General features: G+C 41.3%; 1 protein-coding gene across 7 annotated transcripts in view; it reads left to right on the top strand.

The window, feature by feature from the left end:
* The window catches only part of cacna1ab (calcium channel, voltage-dependent, P/Q type, alpha 1A subunit, b), a 156,674-nt gene that overhangs the window by 116,897 nt on the left and 19,270 nt on the right, over positions 1–20,507 (top strand). For 4 of the 7 annotated variants that reach the window (XM_080880849.1, XM_080880852.1, XM_080880851.1 and 1 more), the window contains exons 35-41: positions 1,698–1,789; positions 1,965–2,115; positions 3,338–3,465; positions 4,519–4,615; positions 13,429–13,534; positions 13,851–13,958; positions 17,403–17,506. In XM_080880849.1, coding sequence (XP_080736975.1) covers positions 1,698–1,789; positions 1,965–2,115; positions 3,338–3,465; positions 4,519–4,615; positions 13,429–13,534; positions 13,851–13,958; positions 17,403–17,506 — 786 coding nt within the window. Of the gene's footprint in view, positions 1–1,697; positions 1,790–1,964; positions 2,116–3,337; positions 3,466–4,518; positions 4,616–8,511; positions 8,609–13,428; positions 13,535–13,850; positions 13,959–17,402; positions 17,507–20,507 lie in introns of all 7 variants that reach the window. The other 3 variants (XM_080880850.1, XM_080880848.1, XM_080880847.1) reach the window with 2 other exon arrangements.

Below are 20,507 nucleotides of genomic sequence, written 5' to 3'. Positions count from 1 at the left end.
CACTGGACCCACTTCAGTTTGCCTACCAGCCTGGCATTGGAGCGGATGATGCCGTCATTCACTTCCTACATCGTTCCCTCGCTCACCTGGAGACCGCTGGAAGCACTGTGAGAGTCATGCTCTTTGATTTCTCCAGTGCCTTCAACACTATTTTCCCTCGGTCTTGAAGGACAAGCTGGAGAACTCAGGAGGGGACCATCACCTCACTACCTGGATTTTGGACTACCTCACTGACCGACCACAGTATGTGAGAACCTCTGCAGTACGGGGGCCCCACGGGGAACGGTTCTGGCTCCGTTCCTCTTCACCATCTACACTGCAGACTTCTCCCACAACTCCACCCAGTGCTTCCTGCAGAAGTTCTCTGTTGACTCTGCAATAGTCGGCCTCATCACTGATGCAGACGACAAGGAGTACAGAGGACTGACCCAAGACTTTGTGGACTGGTGCCAGCTGAACTACCTCCAGGTCAACACCAGTAAAACCAAGGAGCTGGTGGTAGACTTCCGCAGACACAAGCATCCTCCACTGCAACCACTGAACATCCAGGGTATGGACATTGAGACTGTGGACAGCTACAGGTACCTTGGTGTTCATCTGAACAACAAACTGGACTGGAGTCATAACTCAGACGCCCTCTACAGGAAAGGGAAGAGCAGGCTGTACCTGCTGCGGAGACTCAGGTCGTTTGGCGTGGAGGGCCCACTGCTGAAGACCTTCTATGACTCTGTGGTGGCGTCAGCCATCTTTTACGGTGTGGTCTGCTGGGCTGGCAACATCTCTGCCGGGGACAGGAAGAGACTGAACAGGCTGATCTGGAGAGCCAGCTCTGTTCTAGGATGCCCTCTGGACCCAGTGGAGGTGGTGAGTGACAGGACAATGGTAGCTAAGCTGTCATCCCTGTTGGACAACATCTCCCACCCCATGGAGGAGACTCTGACAGCACTGAGCAGCTCCTTCAGTGTCAGGCTGCAGCACCCACGGTGTGGGACGGAGAGATTTCGCAGGTCTTTCCTCCCCATTGCTGTCAGACTCCCCAACAAAGACTCCAACTGACCAAACACACACATCCACACATGTGCAATAACACTAAGTGCAATACTCTTTTTCTGACAAAGTTGTATTTTTACTCAGTTGTATTAAGCATTTGTATTCTATTTTTATCCTATTGTATATTTTATTCTATTTATTCATTCTACTGTATATAGTATTTTTTTTTTTGTATTCTATTCTGTACAGTTGTGTACAGTATTTTATTCTTATTGTATTCTAATTTTTGCTATATAACTTTTGCACTGTCCACTTCCTGCTGTGACAAAACAAATTTGGGACTAATAAAGGTTATCTTATCTTATCCCTGGAGTCTGTCCACAGATGCAACAGATGATAACGAAGGGGGGATCATCCAAATTAAACCTTGTGTATTATTTGTTTGCTTATTTGTTTCCTTTTAACGGTTTAGTCATAATGCAATACATATGAATAAAGAAAATGTTTTTAAAAATGGAAATATTTAGTAGGAATAAAACTTAAACGACGAAAATGATGTGCAAATTGACAATTAAAAGTCGAGTGCTGCAGAATATCTATTGTTGATGTGTTAATGTGCTGAAAACGCTGCAACAAGGCAGTTCCTGTTGTAACGACGTTGCCTAAACTTCTTGATTTTTCCTTGTTTGACTGCTGTTTGTGTGTAGTTGTTTGGGAACTTAAAACTAACTGAGGATGATGGAATCAATGAGCACAATAACTTCAGAACCTTCTTCATGGCCCTAATGCTGCTGTTCAGGTAAGACTTTACTTCCTCTCTTCTTCTCCTGTTGACGCTCAGTCTTTTTCTCCTTAGAAGCAGGACAGTAGCACTGATGTGCTATTGTATATGTTATCATATCTTCTATATTAATAATCTTCTGTGTTCATATCAAGTCGTGTACAATGCCCTCTTTTTTTAATGTCTCTCATAGGAGTGCTACGGGTGAAGCGTGGCAAGAGATCATGTTGGCTTGCCTGGATAGGAAGGAGTGTGATCCTGAATCAGGGAATGATAAAAAAGAATGTGGCAGCACCTTCGCTTACACATACTTTGTCTCCTTTATCTTCTTGTGCTCTTTTCTGGTGAGAAAACCCACTGGATACATTTTTACGCAGTTGATCAAAATATGGGTGATAGAGCAGGTCGCCAATCACAAGGTCGGTGGCTGCTTCAGTCGATGCGTCAAAGCATTCTTGGGCTAAATACTGAAACCCGAAAAACTCCTATGCATCCACCAGAGTGTGAATGTTAGTTCAAAGTGCTTAGGTATAGATAAAAGCATTGTATGAATGTGTTTGATTAGGTGAAATTTGTACTAGAAAGTGCTTTAAGTAGGGCAAGAAGGCCACTATGTAAGCATTTCAGTCCATTCCACTCACCCGCCACTTTGTTAGGTACACCTATTCAACTGTTTGATAAAGCAAATATCTAATCAACTAATCAAATCACAGAGATTGAATGCATTTAGGCATTCAGACGTGGTCAAGAAAATCTGCTTAATGTGTCAGACACTTTGTTTTTGCCAGATTGGCTGGACGGGGTATTTCAGAAACCTCTGATCTACCGTGATTTCCCCATACAGCCATCTTTAATATCTCTAATATATATAATAAATATTCAGTGCGTTGCAGTTCCCTGGGTACAAATGCCTTGCTGATGTCAGACATCAGAGGAGAATCACCAGTCAGCTTCGATCTGATTGGAAGGCAAGAGTAACTCAAATAACCAGTCATTACAACCATGGTGTGTATGAATATCTGTGAGTGTACAATACTTCAAATCTTTGAAGCAGAAGGCCACAACAAGTAGCACTCCTGTCAACAGGAAACAGGAAACTGAGGCTATAACAGGCTCAACAGAAGTGAATAAAATGTTGCCTGGACTGTTGATTTCTGCTGTAACAATAAAATGGAACATAAAAGCATGGATCCATCCAGCCTCGTATCACCAGCCACTTTGCTGCTTCCAGCAGTATAACATGCTCAGATCATCTCAAACTGGTTTCTTGAAATGAAATCAGTACATAAATGGCCTCTGCATTCCTCAAGCATACGCTAGAAATAGAGATTTGTTTAATGAATGTGCAGCTGATAGATCTGCAGCACCCGTGTGATGCTGTCGTGTCAATATGGACCAAAATCTCTGAAGAATATTTCCAGCACCTTGTTGAATCTGTGCCAGATCTGAAGGCAAAACATGGGTCCAGCCCAGGGCTAACATGTACCTAATAAAGTGGCCAGTGAGGGTATGTTATTGTTTGAAGAAATTTTTTGCATCACTGTGTTTGCGACATACTTGTTCCAGATGCTGAATCTGTTTGTGGCTGTCATCATGGACAATTTTGAGTACCTGACTAGAGACTCTTCCATCCTGGGGCCTCATCACCTGGATGAGTATGTAAGGATATGGGCCGAGTACGACCCTGCCGCCTGGTGAGTGACACACAGGTGGACTCAAATCCACACAAAAATACAACTAAAACACACACTGCACACTGTTGGAAAGTTCTCTGATTTTACAGCGATATACTATTATTTTACCGTGTACCTACACTAACCTCCAAAAATGGCTTCTTAGTGTAAAAAAAACCCTTATAGTACTGTATTATATTAAAGTCTTACAAAATAATACTGTCAACTTTTTGAATACCATTGTACTGTTACCATTATAATGCTTCCAGGGTAACGTCCATATAAACAGGGGTGCACATAAGTGGTCCGCAGCTGAGCATTCTCTGTCAAAATAAAAGACGCGCACCAGATAAGAAGTTGCAGCGCGTGTTTGCATACATACGATTTTCTGGAGGAGGACAGACATTTGTTTAGTATGCAAACACAACAATATTTCTCAGTTTTTCCACATGATAAAAAAAACATGGTGCTGTTGTAAATGAAAGCAATCTTTCAGCATGACTCCAAAATTTAAAGTCCAAAATTTATGCCTCCTTCACATTTTCCAAAGTTGTCCAGTGGGTCAGATTGGTGTGTTTGCCAGGCCAATTCTGGCCCCCGGGCCTTATGTTTGACACCCCTGATCTACACAAATGTATAAATAGTCTTTTGCTGAATGCAAAATAACATCTTAACCCCTGACTTTCTCTCCTGCCCTGAAATGGGTAAAGACTGCTGTCGTGCCGATGTCTTATCCGAGAAGCGTGCAGATCAAATGGGATCTACAACGTGTGATGATAGTTCAGAGTGGGACAGTTAAGGCTGGCCTGCTTGAGCAGTTTCCAAGCATCTATTTCTCTTTTTCCTCTCTCTCTCTCATAACTTTAAATGCCTTCTCTTCCAAAGTTGAGATGAATGTGACCCTCCCTTCTCCCCTGTGAATTTTGAGCGTGCATGCTAAAGATGATTTTCTGAATCTTTCTGCTTTTTTTTTCTTTTTCTTCTTTCTGCTCCCTTTGTATTTCTTTTCTCTCTCTCTCTCTGTATTTTGTGTGTTCCCTCACCTAACCTCCCCTCCTTGTATTTTTCTTGCAGCGGGCGCATACATTATAAGGATATGTACAGTTTATTGCGAGTTATCTCCCCTCCTCTGGGCCTTGGCAAGAAGTGCCCACATAGGGTGGCCTGCAAGGTTTGGACCAAACCCCTAAAGCACAAACTTAAACGCAACCTGCTCGCCTTTAAGAGACTGGAATGAATGTTGCTCTCTATCACTCTTAAAACCAATTTGTTCTTACTTCAACTTTTTGATTTCCATTGGTTTGAGTTTTTTTTTGGGGTTTGCTTTAAGCTCATTTCACCATTTAACCATTTTTTTGGTGGGGGGGGTTCTGTTGTATATGCATTCTGACATGACAATGAGAATGTTTGGGACAATGCAGAAATGCACACACACACTCACTCTCTTGTACACACTCACACACACACACTGATACCAGTGTGTGAAGCATGAGGTGGTGCACTGCACTTGCTATTGTCTTCTGACTGAAAGCTGGGGAAAATTACACTGACATGTTTACTTTGAATTCAGGATTGTGTAAACATTAGACTTTAGACTCCAGTCAGCCATTGTGTTTTATTTCTGCTTGCTGTCTAATTTTGCCTGGGCAGAAAATGGTTGAGCGATGTGCATTGTTCTTGTTTGAGTTGGGGTTCGGGTGCGGGAGGCAGGGGTTATTACAGAGCCATACAAAGAGAGTTTGGTCTGAGCTTAACAGCCAGTGTTTTCCAGCCATGTGCCACAGGAAGTCAAACGTGTGCAGACTTTGATTGTACTCACTGAAGCAGCTCATTCAGGTGACAGACACTAGTTAAACTAGCAAGTACGAGCTCTTGTTGCTAGCTGAAATGAAAAGCTGCTACATCTTTAACTTCCATGGCACATGTTTGGGAACAGCTGTCTTAACCTGTTTGTAATATTACATTTTAAAGCCACTATGTGTAGTCTTTTGTGCATTTATACTGATAGATTACTCACACAAAAATTGAATATATTTCTTTAAAATAGATCACAGAAACACTAAAACATTGTGTTTTATGTCACTAGGAAAAAACGCCATAATTCAGCCAAAATCTGTATATAAAAGATGGATAAAACCACCAAGTCTTGTTATTACGCCTCAATTATAGAAATATGGCCATCTTGGCTTTTTGAAATCATTGCTACATTATAACCTAGTGTTAACAAGGTGTGACCAAACATTATATGGCTATATTACATACACAAATACCTGCCCATTAACAGTAATTCCACAAAGCAAAACTGGAGCCAGGACCGCTTAGAAAGTTTTATGTACAATTAGTCATATAGAGAGGCATATTATTTATCAGGTAGTTGCATTAACCCTCTGAGGTCAAAGTCATCGTGTATAGCAAATCTAACCCTAAACCCATACTTTGAAGAAAGGCAAAACAGAGTCTTTTTGATATATTTTTGATTGTCTAGCCTTAGCGTTATGGTCATCACCAATGATGAAGGTTAAAAGTGTGCCAACAAATCTACAAACATTTCCCTTCAGCAACTCCAACTAGTTTATCATAACTTGGTCGGTATCTCTAGAAATGTAGCAGCATGTCACATCAGCTCAGGTCACAAGGCTGTGAATGGCCCATTCTGATCAGCATTTGTTTATATGGATTTCCAGTTACTAATTTTTTAGTAACTGGAAATTAATTTGGTGATTGAGAATGGAAGAGAGGAAACTTCACTGCCACCTGGTGTTGGTGGTAAAATTGCAGAGCACGGGGATAAATGCTAACAGCATTGTCTACTTGTATAGTGTGTATGGTAGGCTCTACATTTATTCAAAGTCGAAGTATAAACTAAGATGGATTTTCTCAATAATGGACTGGAGTCAGCCTCAAGTGTCCAGTTGAGGAATTGCAGTTTTTCTTCACTTCCTTATTGGGTTGTCCTTGTAGCACAAAAGGTTGTTTCAGATATAATGGTAAATGATAAATATAATGATTGAAAGGGTTTTTTTTTTTGAGTAGCTTCTTTTCTAAACCCTTCTTAACTTGTATGGACTTTCAAACCAGTACACGTAGTGGCTTTAAAAATTAGACACACCAAAACCAGTATTTAGCCTGTTACATTACCTTTATATAAAATGCACCCTGTACTTTTAGCACAGTAATATCGAAGTTAAACATACTTTTGCAATACTTTTCCTAAAGCTAAAAGGACTAGCTACTATTAACTAGTTTCATAAGACAACAAATCAGCTATCAAACGACCTCCTATAGTTCTTTAAGTATAATTTTCATGTAAAATCAATCTGCAGGAGTTGGGTAACTGTTATCTGAAGTACTGTGATGAGATGGCCAAACTTGCTCTGTTTGTGGCTCTGGTGTGTGGGGGACAAAAAAGAAAGGGGCAGGGTGTGTGTGTGGTTTGGGGCGAGGACTCTTGACATTAAAAATTGTCTTGTGTCCACCAGGTACCTCTTAGTAACTGCTTGTGTCGGCAGAGGTTCGTGGGAAGATTTGTTAGTCATACCGTTTACATTTGCTTTTTGAAGCTACTGCTAAGTAGCCAGTTGAAGTGAACTTACAATTTATTTTTAATTCACATTGTAGTATTTAACAGTTAAAAAACCCAAACAATCTGCATCGGGCTGCAGATATGTGTGTTCACAATGTTACACCTTTCCATTTGTTAAGTTGTTCTTGTCCTCTATTGACTTAGTTATATTTGAGTTGTGAGACGTCTAATATGTCTGTAGTATGAGACCTGTTGTATACAGGGTGTATCGGAAGAACCACCCAATTTCAAAAGGCTATATTTGTTTAAGTAATAGACATAGAACTTTGTAGTAAAGTTTTAAATACATGGCTGAATAAAAAGCTTTACTTACGATGTTCACAAGTGCTCGATGTGTCTCCCTCCGGATGCATAACATACATCCATATGATAATCAAACTCATCCTATACTTTTGCGAGCATGTCTGGAGGCATGGCAGCCTCTAGCAATTACGCAAAACTCTCTAATCCACTCTTTCTAACAGTACGTCTTTTGATTATTACTGCTGAACAGCTGCGAAATTGAAGTACTTTGAAACTGAATGGTTCTTTTTGAGGTGCTTTGTACCCTTCAGTAGATATTCCACTTCATTCAACCTAAACTAATAGGTACAAGCTATCTGGACAGGCTAATTCAGTTGCATTTTATTGTATTATAAACAACTAATGGTTCTCAAACAACCAAAACTTTTTGAATACCTTCTACTCAGCTGCTACCCTTGTTGTAAATGTGTCGTGACCTTTCCCATCTTGAGGGAGGGCTCCCCTGAACATCTAAAGGCACAGCTGTGAGTGGAGGTTCCTGGTGGAGACTAAGCCTCAATAATGGACTGCATTGACTTGTCACTGTGACTCACTCCGATCTCTGCAGCGGTGCTTTCTTTGCCTGCTAGAAGCCCCGCTGCCAGTTCTATCCGAGCGGCGAAAGAGGGCACCGACTTTTAACGAAAAAAAATACCCACTCAAATCCCCTTTTCGACTCGCATAGAACGGTATCTTAATAGCAAGTAACTAAACTAAATAACACCTCCTCCAACCCTCCCCTTCCCTAACCTTTCTCCCTGCCTTCCTCCCTTCCCTCCTCTTCTCTCCACTAACGTTACAATATATCAAACTAGAAGCCACGTAACACACCCCCTCTTTCTCTCTCGTTCTCTTTCCTTCTCTTTTTCTCTCACCACAGCAACCACATATCCACAGTGATCAAAACAATAACCTCTGTGTATTTGTTTCCCCCCCTCTTCCTTTCCTTTGTCGGTTTCTTTTTATTTCTCCTCATGTCTCCCCCGAACACACCTCTGTCTGTCTGTCTCCGTCCTTCCCTCTTAATCCTCCTCTTCCTCCCTCCCCCCATTGTTTTTCTTTCTTACGTTTTTACGTCGTCCGTCTTTGTTTTGTCTGGTGTGGGTGTGTTGGCGTATGGGGTGTTGGATGCATGTGCATATATGGTGCACGTGTGTGTGTTTGTGTGTGCGTGTGTGTATGTGTGTTCGTGGCCACTCCAGCGGCCGGATCAGTTACACAGACATGTATCAGATGCTAAGACACATGTGTCCGCCGCTAGGCCTCGGGAAGAGGTGTCCCGCCCGGGTCGCCTATAAGGTAGACTCGCCCCCCACCTTACCCCTCCACCCCCCTCAGCCACCACCCTCACCTCCTCCTCTCCCTCCCCTCTCCCATCATTCATTTCTTCCTCCTTTTCCCCATCCATAAAGTCTCCGTTCTTCAGCCTCCCCATCGCTGGGGAAGAGAACCTCTTCTCTTTCATTTGCTCAAGCCTCCCTGTCCCTTTTTCCTCCTCCTCCTTCTTACCCACTCTCCTCCACCTCCCTCCCTTCTTCCCTCCCTCCTCCCAGCGGTGTTCTCCTCATTGTCTGTTAGTGGTGGTTGTGGTGGTGGTGAGCGCTGTCCTCTCTTCTTTCTCTCCGACCGCGGGGATGGAGGGATGGGCTTTTGTCGTGAAGTGCAGTGATAGTGGATTGGTAGTCAGTCCTCTTTCTTTGATTTCCTCCCGTCAAGCCACAGGAGTAAGGGAACGGAGGAGGCTTTGCCAGTCCTTCTGCAACCTGCACGGACGCAAGCAAAACACAGTTAAAGCACAGGTGTAACTTAGAAAGTAAGAAAACTTTCAGACGTCCATGTGTTTTTAGATTGGTGTAAGTAAGTCCACTAAATATTAATGACTACTTTCAGTTTTCATTTATTTATAGCCTATTTTGTTCTGAAATATTCAAACTTAAGAAAAAAAATTGTTTTAAAATATATACATCTACTTAATCTACATTTATTCATTATTTATTGCAGGTTTGCATTTTAAAATTATGTCCTATAAAATGCTTATAGAAATTTTTAGTGCAGTGAAATCATGCTTGAAAATTTGTGAAAAATACATAATTTCCACACGCCATTGATTTATTTCAGGAAACATATACAAGCAACACTTAAATTGAGATAATTTTATTAAGGGTTTTGTTCACGCAGTGCAATATTTGCTTACGATGCGGGTACAGAAGGACCGGCAGTGGTTTCTGTCTTCAAACCTCTGTGCCTCTTATTCCTGTGGATGGCTCTATTATTCTGTGTATTATATACACGCACACACACATTACCATACACATATACAATGCTTATACAACCATGTTCTGGCCCTTGTAGTTTTTTTCCTCATTTTTCAAGATGATTTTTTGACATTCAAGCATCTCTGGCTTCTTTGTTCCTCAGACCACCAGTGTAGAGATTTGGATTGAGCATTTCAGCATTCACTGTCTCTTCGTCTTATTGTCTACTCTCTCTTTACACCTCAGCTGAGTCCTTCTCAACCTGTCCTTCTTCTTATTGCCATCCAGATTCACTAAAACACTGTTGACAAGATGGTTTGGTGCTTTTTGTGCTTCAACCAGGAGGGAAGTGATTTCTCTGATTATTTATTTTTTTAAATGACATCTAATTAAGCTTTTTTTTTTAATTAAAATCAGGAAATATGTTACTTACACCTAGAAATTCAGCAGCAGCTTAAAGGGTTTTGTGGTTCACTTTTCACAGAAAATTCATGTCAATTTTTTATTCAGTTTTATTCAATTTATTTGTCGCGAGGACTGAGAAGAAGGGAGACGAAACAAAGCTACTCACAAGTGAGTAGGTTGTAAAATACACTACTGGAAAATTATTAATAATGACTGTGTTCCCTTTTTGGTGAACCACACTATAGTTATTGAAATGTTATACTCTTTAAAAAATAGTAATATTTATGGTCACGGTCTTCTTTGTAGGGTTGGCGTGAAAGGATCTAATCTCTCACATGCGATGGTGTTGGTTGAAAAAAGAAATTAGAAACATGCTGCTTACCTGAAGCAGGAGCTCAGAAATAGTAGCTCAGAAAGTTGGGAATCGATAGCTACAGTGTATCCAGAAAGTACTGACCGTACTTCACTATTTCCAGCTTTTGTAATGTTACAACTTTATTCCAAAATGGTTTAAATGTCTTTTATTACCTCAAAATTTTACTTTACTTTAAATTTTTGCAAAGTTATTACAAATATGTTAATTATTTGAAGAATTCACAGCAAAAAAAAAAGTCCCTTAAAATTATTTCCCAAGAAACAACAGTCACTAATTCACGCAAATACTTAATGAATTGGCCAACTCTGTTTAGCCAGCACCAAATTAGATCTGCCTGCTCCTGTAATGAGCTACACCTGATATGACTCCTAAAGTCAATTATCTGTACGTGCAGTCGATCCACTTATCTCCAAATATCTGTGTGTACAGTAGCCTCCCATTTATTATATGTGGTGAGTGAAAAGCAGTAATTTTAACAATTATTAGAAAATCTCCAGCGTTACTCATTTCTGTTGAATCTGGATGTCAGTAATCTTTGTACTATCCATTTGCCTCTCTCATTCTTCCTTTTCCTCTGTTTTCCTCTTCTCTCCACTGACCTTCTGCCTGCCAGCCATCCTTTCCCTCACATTCTTCTGTCTTTCTACTTCTACATCCACTTGTCTGTCACCAATTAGGAGCCATCTTCACTCCTTCATTACATCCCTCTGTCAAGCCCACTCTGTCTCCACTTTACCTCTCCTTCCTGTTCTTTCTCTTGGTTTCCTCTCCAGTATGTCAAACTGTCTTGGCACTAGCACCCATCACATACTTCAGCCATCAGAACCTTCCAGTATTCATTTACACAAATCCGACAAAAAGAAGTCAATTAAAGAACCTTGTGATATGAGAAACAGTTAATGAATAAAGAGGGGAAGGTTTACATTGCCCTTAATATTTAGGCAAAGTTCTTGATCTTCACTTTAGTGGACACAAAGCCCTTTACTCAAAGTAAAAAAAGAAAAAGCTGTTAAATGTGTATTGCTACGACAGATTGTCTCTTTTGAACTGACCTCTGTCAGTGTTGTTTTTAGTCTTCGTCTTTATCTTTTGTCGTGTTCTGTAATTTTCAGCCTCTCTTTTCTCTTTTCTATCTACACACACACTCTCAGTTCTCCTCTCAGTTTAAATCACACTGACTCACGTTCTCTTGATTCCTCTTTTACTCTTTCAGTGTTTTCACAACCCTCCTCTCCCTGCTCATTCTCACCTTTACCTTTTTATCTGTAACTACATCTCATGACCAAGCTTAGAGTTGACTAGTTTAGCCCGACTAACTGTTATCCCTGCCATGTGTCCCCTTTGATACGCCCCGGTCCCCTTACCCTACAGCTCTATTACCACAAAGTCTGGTTGGTCCAAAACCAAAAAAATAAATAAAATAAACAGAAAAAACAGAACTTCAATCATCTGTTTTTTAAACTTCTATATGATTTTTTTCTTCTTTCAGGGAATGCCACAACTCTAATCCTCTCTAACTCTTACACCCCCTTAAAACACTGCACCCGTCTGGCATTGAGAGAGATCTTGACTTGATACGAAGTAACACCTCGCTGTCCAATTTGACTTTAGGGCAGCCATGAATGTAAAAAGTAGAAGGAGAAAACAAAAGAAGAATCCAAAAAGTGTGAAATTACCTGTCAATCAGTAGGATCAATCCGATTGGATTGAGGATACTCTCTTTGCGCGGATGCACGGCTGCTTGTATTGTAAAAGTGGGTTTTAAGGGAAGTAATGGGGAGTAGTGGGCTGGGTGGGAAGAGTTTGGGGTTAGATAGTGGGAGTGAAGTAAATGCATGTTGCATGCTGTGTCCGGGTTTGTTGGATTTTTTGATGGGGTGTTGCATGAAATCCTCTTTGTCGCATGGCTATGGGCGACATCGAGCCTGCCTGCCTGTTGCCTGTCGAGCGCTGTGGATGTTGGCCGATGCCCTCTGCCTGCTGCACACTTGGCTTTGGGCATGCCCGACACTTGCACACACTCAGGAACACAAGAGCACGTACACAACTCCACCGCCATCGTACTACCGTGCTTGCCATCGTGAGTGCCCAACGCTCATGTTCGTAGGTAAATCTGATGGATGTTAACTGGTCAAGATAGGAACGGCAAGCGACCCCAGCTGGCCTAGCTTGTTCAGTTCTATCTGCAGGTTTCTCCATTGGTTTTACCTGGTATAGACATGTAAAGACAGGGAACCTCTTTAGAGGTAGGGGGAGCTCTATAGCAGTTGCCTCAGTTAAACAAAACCACAGCAGTCTCCTGAAAAATAGCAGAATTACACCAGTGATACTGTTATTGTTCTTCAGTCAACTTATTTTGTCTCTAAAGGACTCCAATTAAGCACTCTTAATTGGAGTCTGTGCAAATAATTGTGTGTAAGTGTAGAGGGAAGGGATGATTGTTGGGGTAGGGTGGGGGGTGGGGGGGTCGGGTCTGTGTATGTGTACTGTTATATCTATCTATATGTGTGTAACAACAGAGATGTGTAAATGCACCCATGCATTCACACATTTAGGGAACATGGGCACAGGTTGGGTCGGAGGCCATTTCGGCTCCGATTGTTCTTCCTTGTGGTTCTCAGCTCTCACAGTTGCTTAGCAGCAGATGGCCCTCATTGGATATAGCTGTGCTGTTTCGTAGAGTATCACTGGAAAAAAAAGAAACAGGAGACACTGGAACTCGACTATTCAACATTCTGTCATCACGTAAATGCTCTTGCACTTGCCAATGCAAAAAATTAGCAAAGCTGTGCAACAGACTTAACCCACGAATTCTCAAGAGTCACTCTATATGGCACACCTTTATCAGAGGATTCACTGACTCTACACCCAGGCATCTGTGCCTTAATTCTAATCTCTCTCAGGGAATATTGACTAAAACCTGGGCAAATCCGGTCCAGCTGGAATTGGCTGTAGTCTATGGAGCTCTCTCAACCCTGCCCCCAACCCCTCATCCCCTCCCCTTCCTGGAGGTTCAGGCACACCACAGTTCAGCAGGGACACATCCCTTTCTCATCCTCTCATCCCTGACTGGCTTTCCACAGAGGCTGCTGCGCATGGATCTACCGGTTGCTGATGACAGCACGGTGCATTTTAACTCCACGCTCATGGCTCTGATAAGGACAGCACTGGACATAAAGATTGCTAAGGGTATGGTATGAAGTACTGTGACACTTTGAGTCTCTTTCTTCACAGTTTCTGTCTCTTTCTCTTGAGAAGTATGTTTTAGATTATTGTAGCAAATATGACAAATTGCTAACAAATTACTTTTTTGTTTTTGGGTGAATGTTTGGATGCCTGAATGGATAAATATATTTCTTTTTGGATTTCATGCCATTGTGCCTCTCTTTTGGTCGGTACCTTGCTCTTTTTGTGTCTGGGGGCTCTTCACATGTGGTCGGACGTCTCCATGTGTCTACAAATTTTCAATGTGTGTGCATGGACGCTTTTGGTACATGCTACCCAGGTGGTGCAGATAAGCACCAGATGGATGCAGAGCTTAGAAAGGAGATGATGGCTATCTGGCCCAACCTATCGCAGAAGACACTGGACTTGCTGGTTACCCCTCACAAGGGTAAGTTGTTGGAAAACAGCACAAAGTGGTGTGTGTGTGTGTCCGATCACCAACTCACCAAGAGGAAAGCTTCTACCAGCCAGTGTCATTCACTGCTTTGCATCTCCTGATCGGGGAACAACAACAAAAAACACACACATTAACAGTACTTACGCACATGCATAGATTTACAAATGTAAATTCTTTGCAAATGTTGCTCCAATACTTTGGGCCAGAGCAAAATAGTACATGCATAAAGCCAGACTAATATCATCAATTGGGCGGTAAATTTAGATGGATGATGCCTCTTTGTCACACCGTGTCATTTGTGTTCAAGGTCAGTTATTTAATGAATCCAAATCCAGTTAACTTTACACTTTAGAAGTTTTCAAAGTTACTTCAAAGCCTTCACTGTACATGAGGTTGGGTCAAAATTTAGCACTTAATCAATTTGAATAATTTTAACTCCAGGTCCAGGAGAGAATAATTTGTGGCACTAAATCATTTGGTAACTGGGAAGTTTTACTTGTTTTCTGATCATTCACTGGGGAAAACTTCAAAATTGGGCATTTTGGATAAACTTGGTTAAAATGTTAATACAAAAGGTCTCCTTTTTACCTCCTTGTAGGATTCTGTGTACATTTTCTACAGGACAACCAAAGTAAAAGTGTTGGACTATAATGACTAGCTCCAAAAAATTAGTATGTCGTCATCAACAACACCTCATACTAGCTGTCAAGCACGGTGGTGGAGTGATGATTTGGGATTTTTTTTACAGCAATGGGACCTGGGCACCTTGCACTCATTCAGTCCACCATGAACTCATTCAAATGTGAGGCTGTGTCTCCCACAGCTAAAGCTTGGCCCAACATACAGCAGGTCAGTGATTCCAAGCACAGAAACAAATCTACAATAGAAAAAGAAAAAGATCAAGGTGCTGCAATGAAGTCCAGACTGCAACCTGATTAAAATGCTGTGGAGAGTTAAATGAATGCCTGCAGACTTCAGTGAACAAAAGCAACAGTGGGCCAAAATTCCTCCACAACAATGTGAAAAACTGATTACTTGTACTTCGTCCTTGTGTTTTGGTATCAGGCTCAGCTTCTAGCTGTAACTCCTGTGTCACTGTAATCTGCTAATATAGCTTATGGCTCTGAAATGGAAGAGCATCATTAGTGCTCACATGTTCCATAATATAGTCTGGGCATATCACATTGATCAGATAAATTTAGTCCTGAAGATGGCTTTTGTTGTAAGTTGAATACGCAGAGGTTATCTCATAAAGACACAAGGGCTCAAATTCAGCAAACTAAGGGACCAACGTTTTGACTCACCCTCATGTAGTTGAAAAAGTGTTTATAGTAAAGTAAAATTTGATATGCCTTCACTAACTATACTTAAGTGATTGTACATAAAAAAGGTGGGAACTTTATTCAGCTTTCATTGATTTTAAATGGGATTACCCTTCAGATAACATGTACAGATACAGCATACCATACTTAGATTCACATGGGCACACAGACACATCACATAAGAGTAGAAACAGCAGGACACAAACCCACACCATGAAACTATCCACCCATTCAGTCATTCCTGTTATCAGGAGGTGCCTACTATAGAAGATCCTCTATAGAAGTCTTTTCACTACAGGAAGACTTTAGGATTAAACCTTTATACAAATGTAATGAATGTAAAGCCTGATTGGTTAAAAATAAGTTTATGAAAATGTATATAGTGCATGTTTACTTCTTAGTACTTGCATGGAATTGATTGAGATATAAGATATGTGTGGTCATATCTTATCACACATTAATATCAGTTTTAATGCTCGAAGACTTTTAGCCACGCCACTTTGAAAAGGGCGCCACAAGTATGCGGTGTAATCTAGTAATTCACATTGTTCATAGACAGTCGAAACAAAGCTCAATATTTTTCTGATTTTAAATATTTATGTGTTTCACCCAAACTCTGGGGATATGTATCCGGAGTTTTTGGAAAAAAATTGAGCTCCTTTTTTTCTCAGGGATCACTTGGCTGTGGTGTCCACGTTTCTTAATGAGGTGGCTGCCTAGTCCTAAGCCTTCATATTAATCTATAAGGAATTTCTTTTCCTTGTATGATAAGATGATAGCGAAATAATAAGAGCATGTCCTTTGAAAAGATATAAGAACAGCATCTGCCTGTGAAAAGACTACCAGCTTTGTTACTGTACTGTGTTGTGATATCGTATATGCCTGTAGTACACCAGCAAGTGAGCTTAACCTTGTTTCAGTTAAGGCTTCATTCGGGAATGTTTGCACAGTGGTTACTGATATTCTTCAAAAAAACAAAAAAATTTATTCGTTTGTTGAATGTTAAGTATTTTGATGAAGTAATACAGGTTCTTATTTGCCCTTAGAAAGTGCAATATAATTTTTTTTAAAACATGACAAGCTACAGTGTTCATGAGCAAGATATAATTTAAGAACTGCCAGAAATGCTCCTTTAACATTTAAAGGTATTTGCTATGTGAACTTTCAGACTGTGTGCTTGCTCATAAATTTCTCCCAAGAATTCATTTGTTTTCATATTTGCCGGGATGGCTTTGTTCTGGGATCCTCCCACCCTGTAAAACGCATATGTGGAAATCCTAAGGTGGGAAGAACGCCAGTAAAATCGAGAGCAGACATCATTGATAACAAACATTAGATAGGGTCAACATGACATTGATTAAGTCATAATGGAATGAAATGTAGAAGCTGGGGTGGAGGTGGGTTGCAAATCGGCTTGCAGTGGCAGCAGTAACTGTGTGCAGACTGAAGCAGTTTAAATAGATTTGGTCCCTATTCTCCCAACAAGAGCTCAAACTGTCCCACTGACATTCTGAAATGTATGAAAGCGGTCATGATACAACTCTTGGCTCAAACCATGAAATTGTCCCTGCTGCTGCCTTCTTGAGAAAAACGTCATCGCTCGATGATACGGGGACGTGCCCATCAGTCTAGAACAGGGTAAATCTGGGCTCATCAGACCACATTACCTTCTTTTATTGGTCCAGAGTCAAGTGTTTATGCTTCCTAGCAAAACCCAAAGCTTTCCAGTTGCTTAAATGGTTGGTAAACTTTTAATGTATTTAATTTATATATTTGATTTATTTATCCACATACCAAAACTGCTGAAACTAAAGTTTTTCTTTGCTCAGAAGTATCAGTAACCTCTGATCAAATATTCTCGGCGTGTACCTCTGTCAGCTAAAGCTAGGAGCTCCTCAGCTCAGAAAAAGCAAATGCTGAGTATTTTGTTGACGTTACAGTTTTATTTATTTTTTAATGCTAAGCTAGGATGTCCAGCTGCTGGTGGATTATGCATGTTGTGTATTTCTCTGTCAGTGTTTGTGTCTTGTCCCCCACTCCCATCCCTCCCCCATGGCTCAGGGTCCCATCACACTCGGGTCTAATCTTGCAGGGTAACTTGTCATTTTCTCAGCAGCCACAGACTTGACGGTGGGCAAAATCTACGCTGCCATGATGATCATGGAGTACTACCGGCAGAGCAAGACGAAAAAGCTGCAGGCCCTGCGAGAGGAACAGGTAGACTCCAAGCCAGAGAAATATTCCAAATACCGAAAGACTTTTTTCTTTTTGTGTTCCTCCTCCTGGTCGTCTCTTGTTTGCCGTTCTTCTGCCAGATATGGATTTAAAAGAATAAGAAACATGTCTTATACATTTAAATCCTGTGCTGACTCCCAGCTACACTTCTGAGCACAGGTTACCTCCCTCTTGCACTGTACCGTCTCTTTAGCATGCTTCTAAAAATCTGCATACTTTTTCTAGTACCTTCTTGCTTTCTTGGCTAACCAAGAGATCAAGAAGCCTATTATTTTACAAAGCTTGCTAAAAGGGTTATTTTATATAATCTTTTCCAGACAGTTAGCAACTTGACCCTCCCCCACACTTTCACTTGTTTTGTTTGTTTTGTATCATGGATAATTTGAGCATGGTAAGGAGGATAAAGCATAACCAAAGGTTAAACTAAGGATTTTGTTGCTTGTAATCTTCTGAACAGTGATGATGATGATGATGATGATGATGATGATACCACATGGCCTTACCTTTGTTCCTTGTCAGTGCTCGTCCCCTTGTGTCAATGAATGCCTTTAAGATGCACTCGCTTGTGTGGAAACATCTCTCCACTTGTGCAATCGCTCCTAGATTTGCCCATGAAATGGTGTCAGGCTCATTCTTACTGACTCAGATGCATGTCTTGTCTCCAGATTTCCATTTTGTCGAATGAAGGAGTGCATTGGTGAATGGAGAGTATGTTGTTCCTTTCTCTTACCAACACTACATCATGTCAAAAACAGCGTGTGTCCTGAATGCAGGCTATCCCATCGGACTGAACGGACAGTTCGACACCAGCTCTCTCAACATCAGCAGTGCACGATGACTTTAACCATCTCGTCATCTCTACTTTATCTCGCCACTGCTTTCCTCTTTTCTGCTGCAGTCTTTGTTTTCATATTACCGTGCTGCTTTGAAGGAAGAATCCACCCACAATCTTCACGTGTATATTTAGAGAAGTCTTTTTTTTTTCTGTAGCATCAGGTTTGGATACCCAGTAGGGTTGGGCATTTGGTTTCACTTTTCAGTCATCCTATCATCCCCCTGCGGCATTACCCATAGCATTGCCACTGGGATCCTGCCGTTAAAGTAACACTATCCACCCTCTGTAATGTGCAATGTGTGGCCAATGCACACACAATAAAGGCACACAAGTGAAAAAGAAACACACGTGCCAGAAGTTAATTTTTCACATCCAGCATGATGGAACATTTTCACATTTACATAGAACGCTGATTTCTTCAGCAAACAGTAATTAGTGAACAGAACTGCCTGGATGTGGCTTTTCAGATTTAAGTGCTCCCTAGTGAAAGCTGCTTTCCTTAGTTTCTGAGCCAACAAGCCCACTTTTGGTTAACCCTCTAAGGCAGAGGTATAGAACTCCAGGCCTCTAGAGCTGGTGTTCTGCAGGTTTTAGACGTGTCCTTGATCCAACACAGCTGATTTAAATGGCTAAATTATCTCCTCAACATGTCTTGAAGTTCTCCAGAGGCTGGTAATGAACTAATCATTTGATTCAGGTGTTTTGACCCAGACTGAGATGTAAAACCTGCAGGACACCCGCTCTCGAGGCCTGGAGTTCCCTACCTCTGCTCTAAGGTCTAGCAGCACTGTACAATGAAAATGTGTGATCTTTGGGCTTTTGCAAAATGTTCTCCAAAGTCTTGAGGGGTTTTTTCTTCAAAACACATGGTTAATGGTTAAGGTTACTTAACGTCAGTGATATCTTTGACCTCATCTAGATGCTGTACCTGTCGATCTATGTTCCCACCCTCACTTATGGCCACAAGCTGTGGTTAGTGACCCTGAAGAATGAGGTTGCACACACAGGCAGAGTACAGGTGCTGCTCCTCCACATTGAAAGGAGGCAGTTGAGGCAGAATGCTTCCTGATGGGTCCTCAGTGAGGCGTTCGGGTCGTGACGGCTTCCTGTTGTTGCTCAGACCCCAAATCAGAAAGAGAAAATAAGTAAAATTGACAAATATTTATTTTAGACCTAAAATGACTAATAAAAGAAGCTAAGGGTGGCTCCTTTCTTTAACAACTCATCTGTTTACCTCTTTGCCTCCATTCATTCCTGCTGTGCACATGTCAAGTGTGAAATGTCTTAGTCATTGTTTGTTATCGTTGTCTGTCAGTATTTTGTTGTTTTGTCTTTGTTGGCTACTTTGTTTCCTTGGCATGGATGTTGTCTGATGTCCCTTGTGCCCATCCTCCATGCCATCTGTGTCCTTCTGTCTTCTATTTATCCTTCCAGGAAGCTAGAGACTTTGACCTGTCAAGCTCTCCCTATTTGGTCAATCCAGGTTGATTGCCACCACGTTTCTCTAACCGAGACCCATTCTCTTCAGCCTGTGTTTCTTTGAATCTGCCTGCTCCCTTCTCTGTCTGCGGGGACGTTGAGGGAAGATTCCTGAGACCAGTGTCTCCCTGTGTAATCATTCTGTCATGGAAGCATTCATTCATACACACACAACTGCAGAAACATACTCAGTTGGAGCCAGAGGTGTTCAGTGTTTCTCTGTTTGTCATTATCCTATCCATCTAAACATTTCTACCATGAGTTTTGTCAGGATCCATCAGTGGCTCTGGTGCTAGAACAAAACTGTTCAGAGACAAACTTAAACAGTTTTTCTCCTTGACACTGGAAAAGACAGTTGGACAGGATCAAAAAACTTATGGCTTTTTTTTAAAGTGATATCTTTGTGACTTCATTCGTGAGAACAAACAGAAGTCATATCGGTTGTCTCTGTGTCTGACACAATCAGTATGACGTGTGTCCTGTGGCGAGCTTAGATAATGTCAGCATTTTTAAGCAGCTAACCAAAGCTGGCCATTATTAATGGTGCACATTGTAGCCGGACTTCCTGTCCAACAGATCAGCCTGATGTGTCTGAAGAGGTTTGAATTTGTTTCTGAGCAGCTCTTCAGTCATTTATCCTCCAGCCTTTAGCTTCCAGACCATGGAGGG

The sequence above is a fragment of the Rhamphochromis sp. 'chilingali' genome (assembly GCF_963969265.1).
Source record: "Rhamphochromis sp. 'chilingali' genome assembly, chromosome: 4".
NCBI lineage: Eukaryota > Metazoa > Chordata > Actinopteri > Cichliformes > Cichlidae > Rhamphochromis > Rhamphochromis sp. 'chilingali'.
The sequence above is the reverse complement of the archived record's forward strand: the minus strand, read 5'-3'. Positions and strand labels throughout refer to the sequence as shown.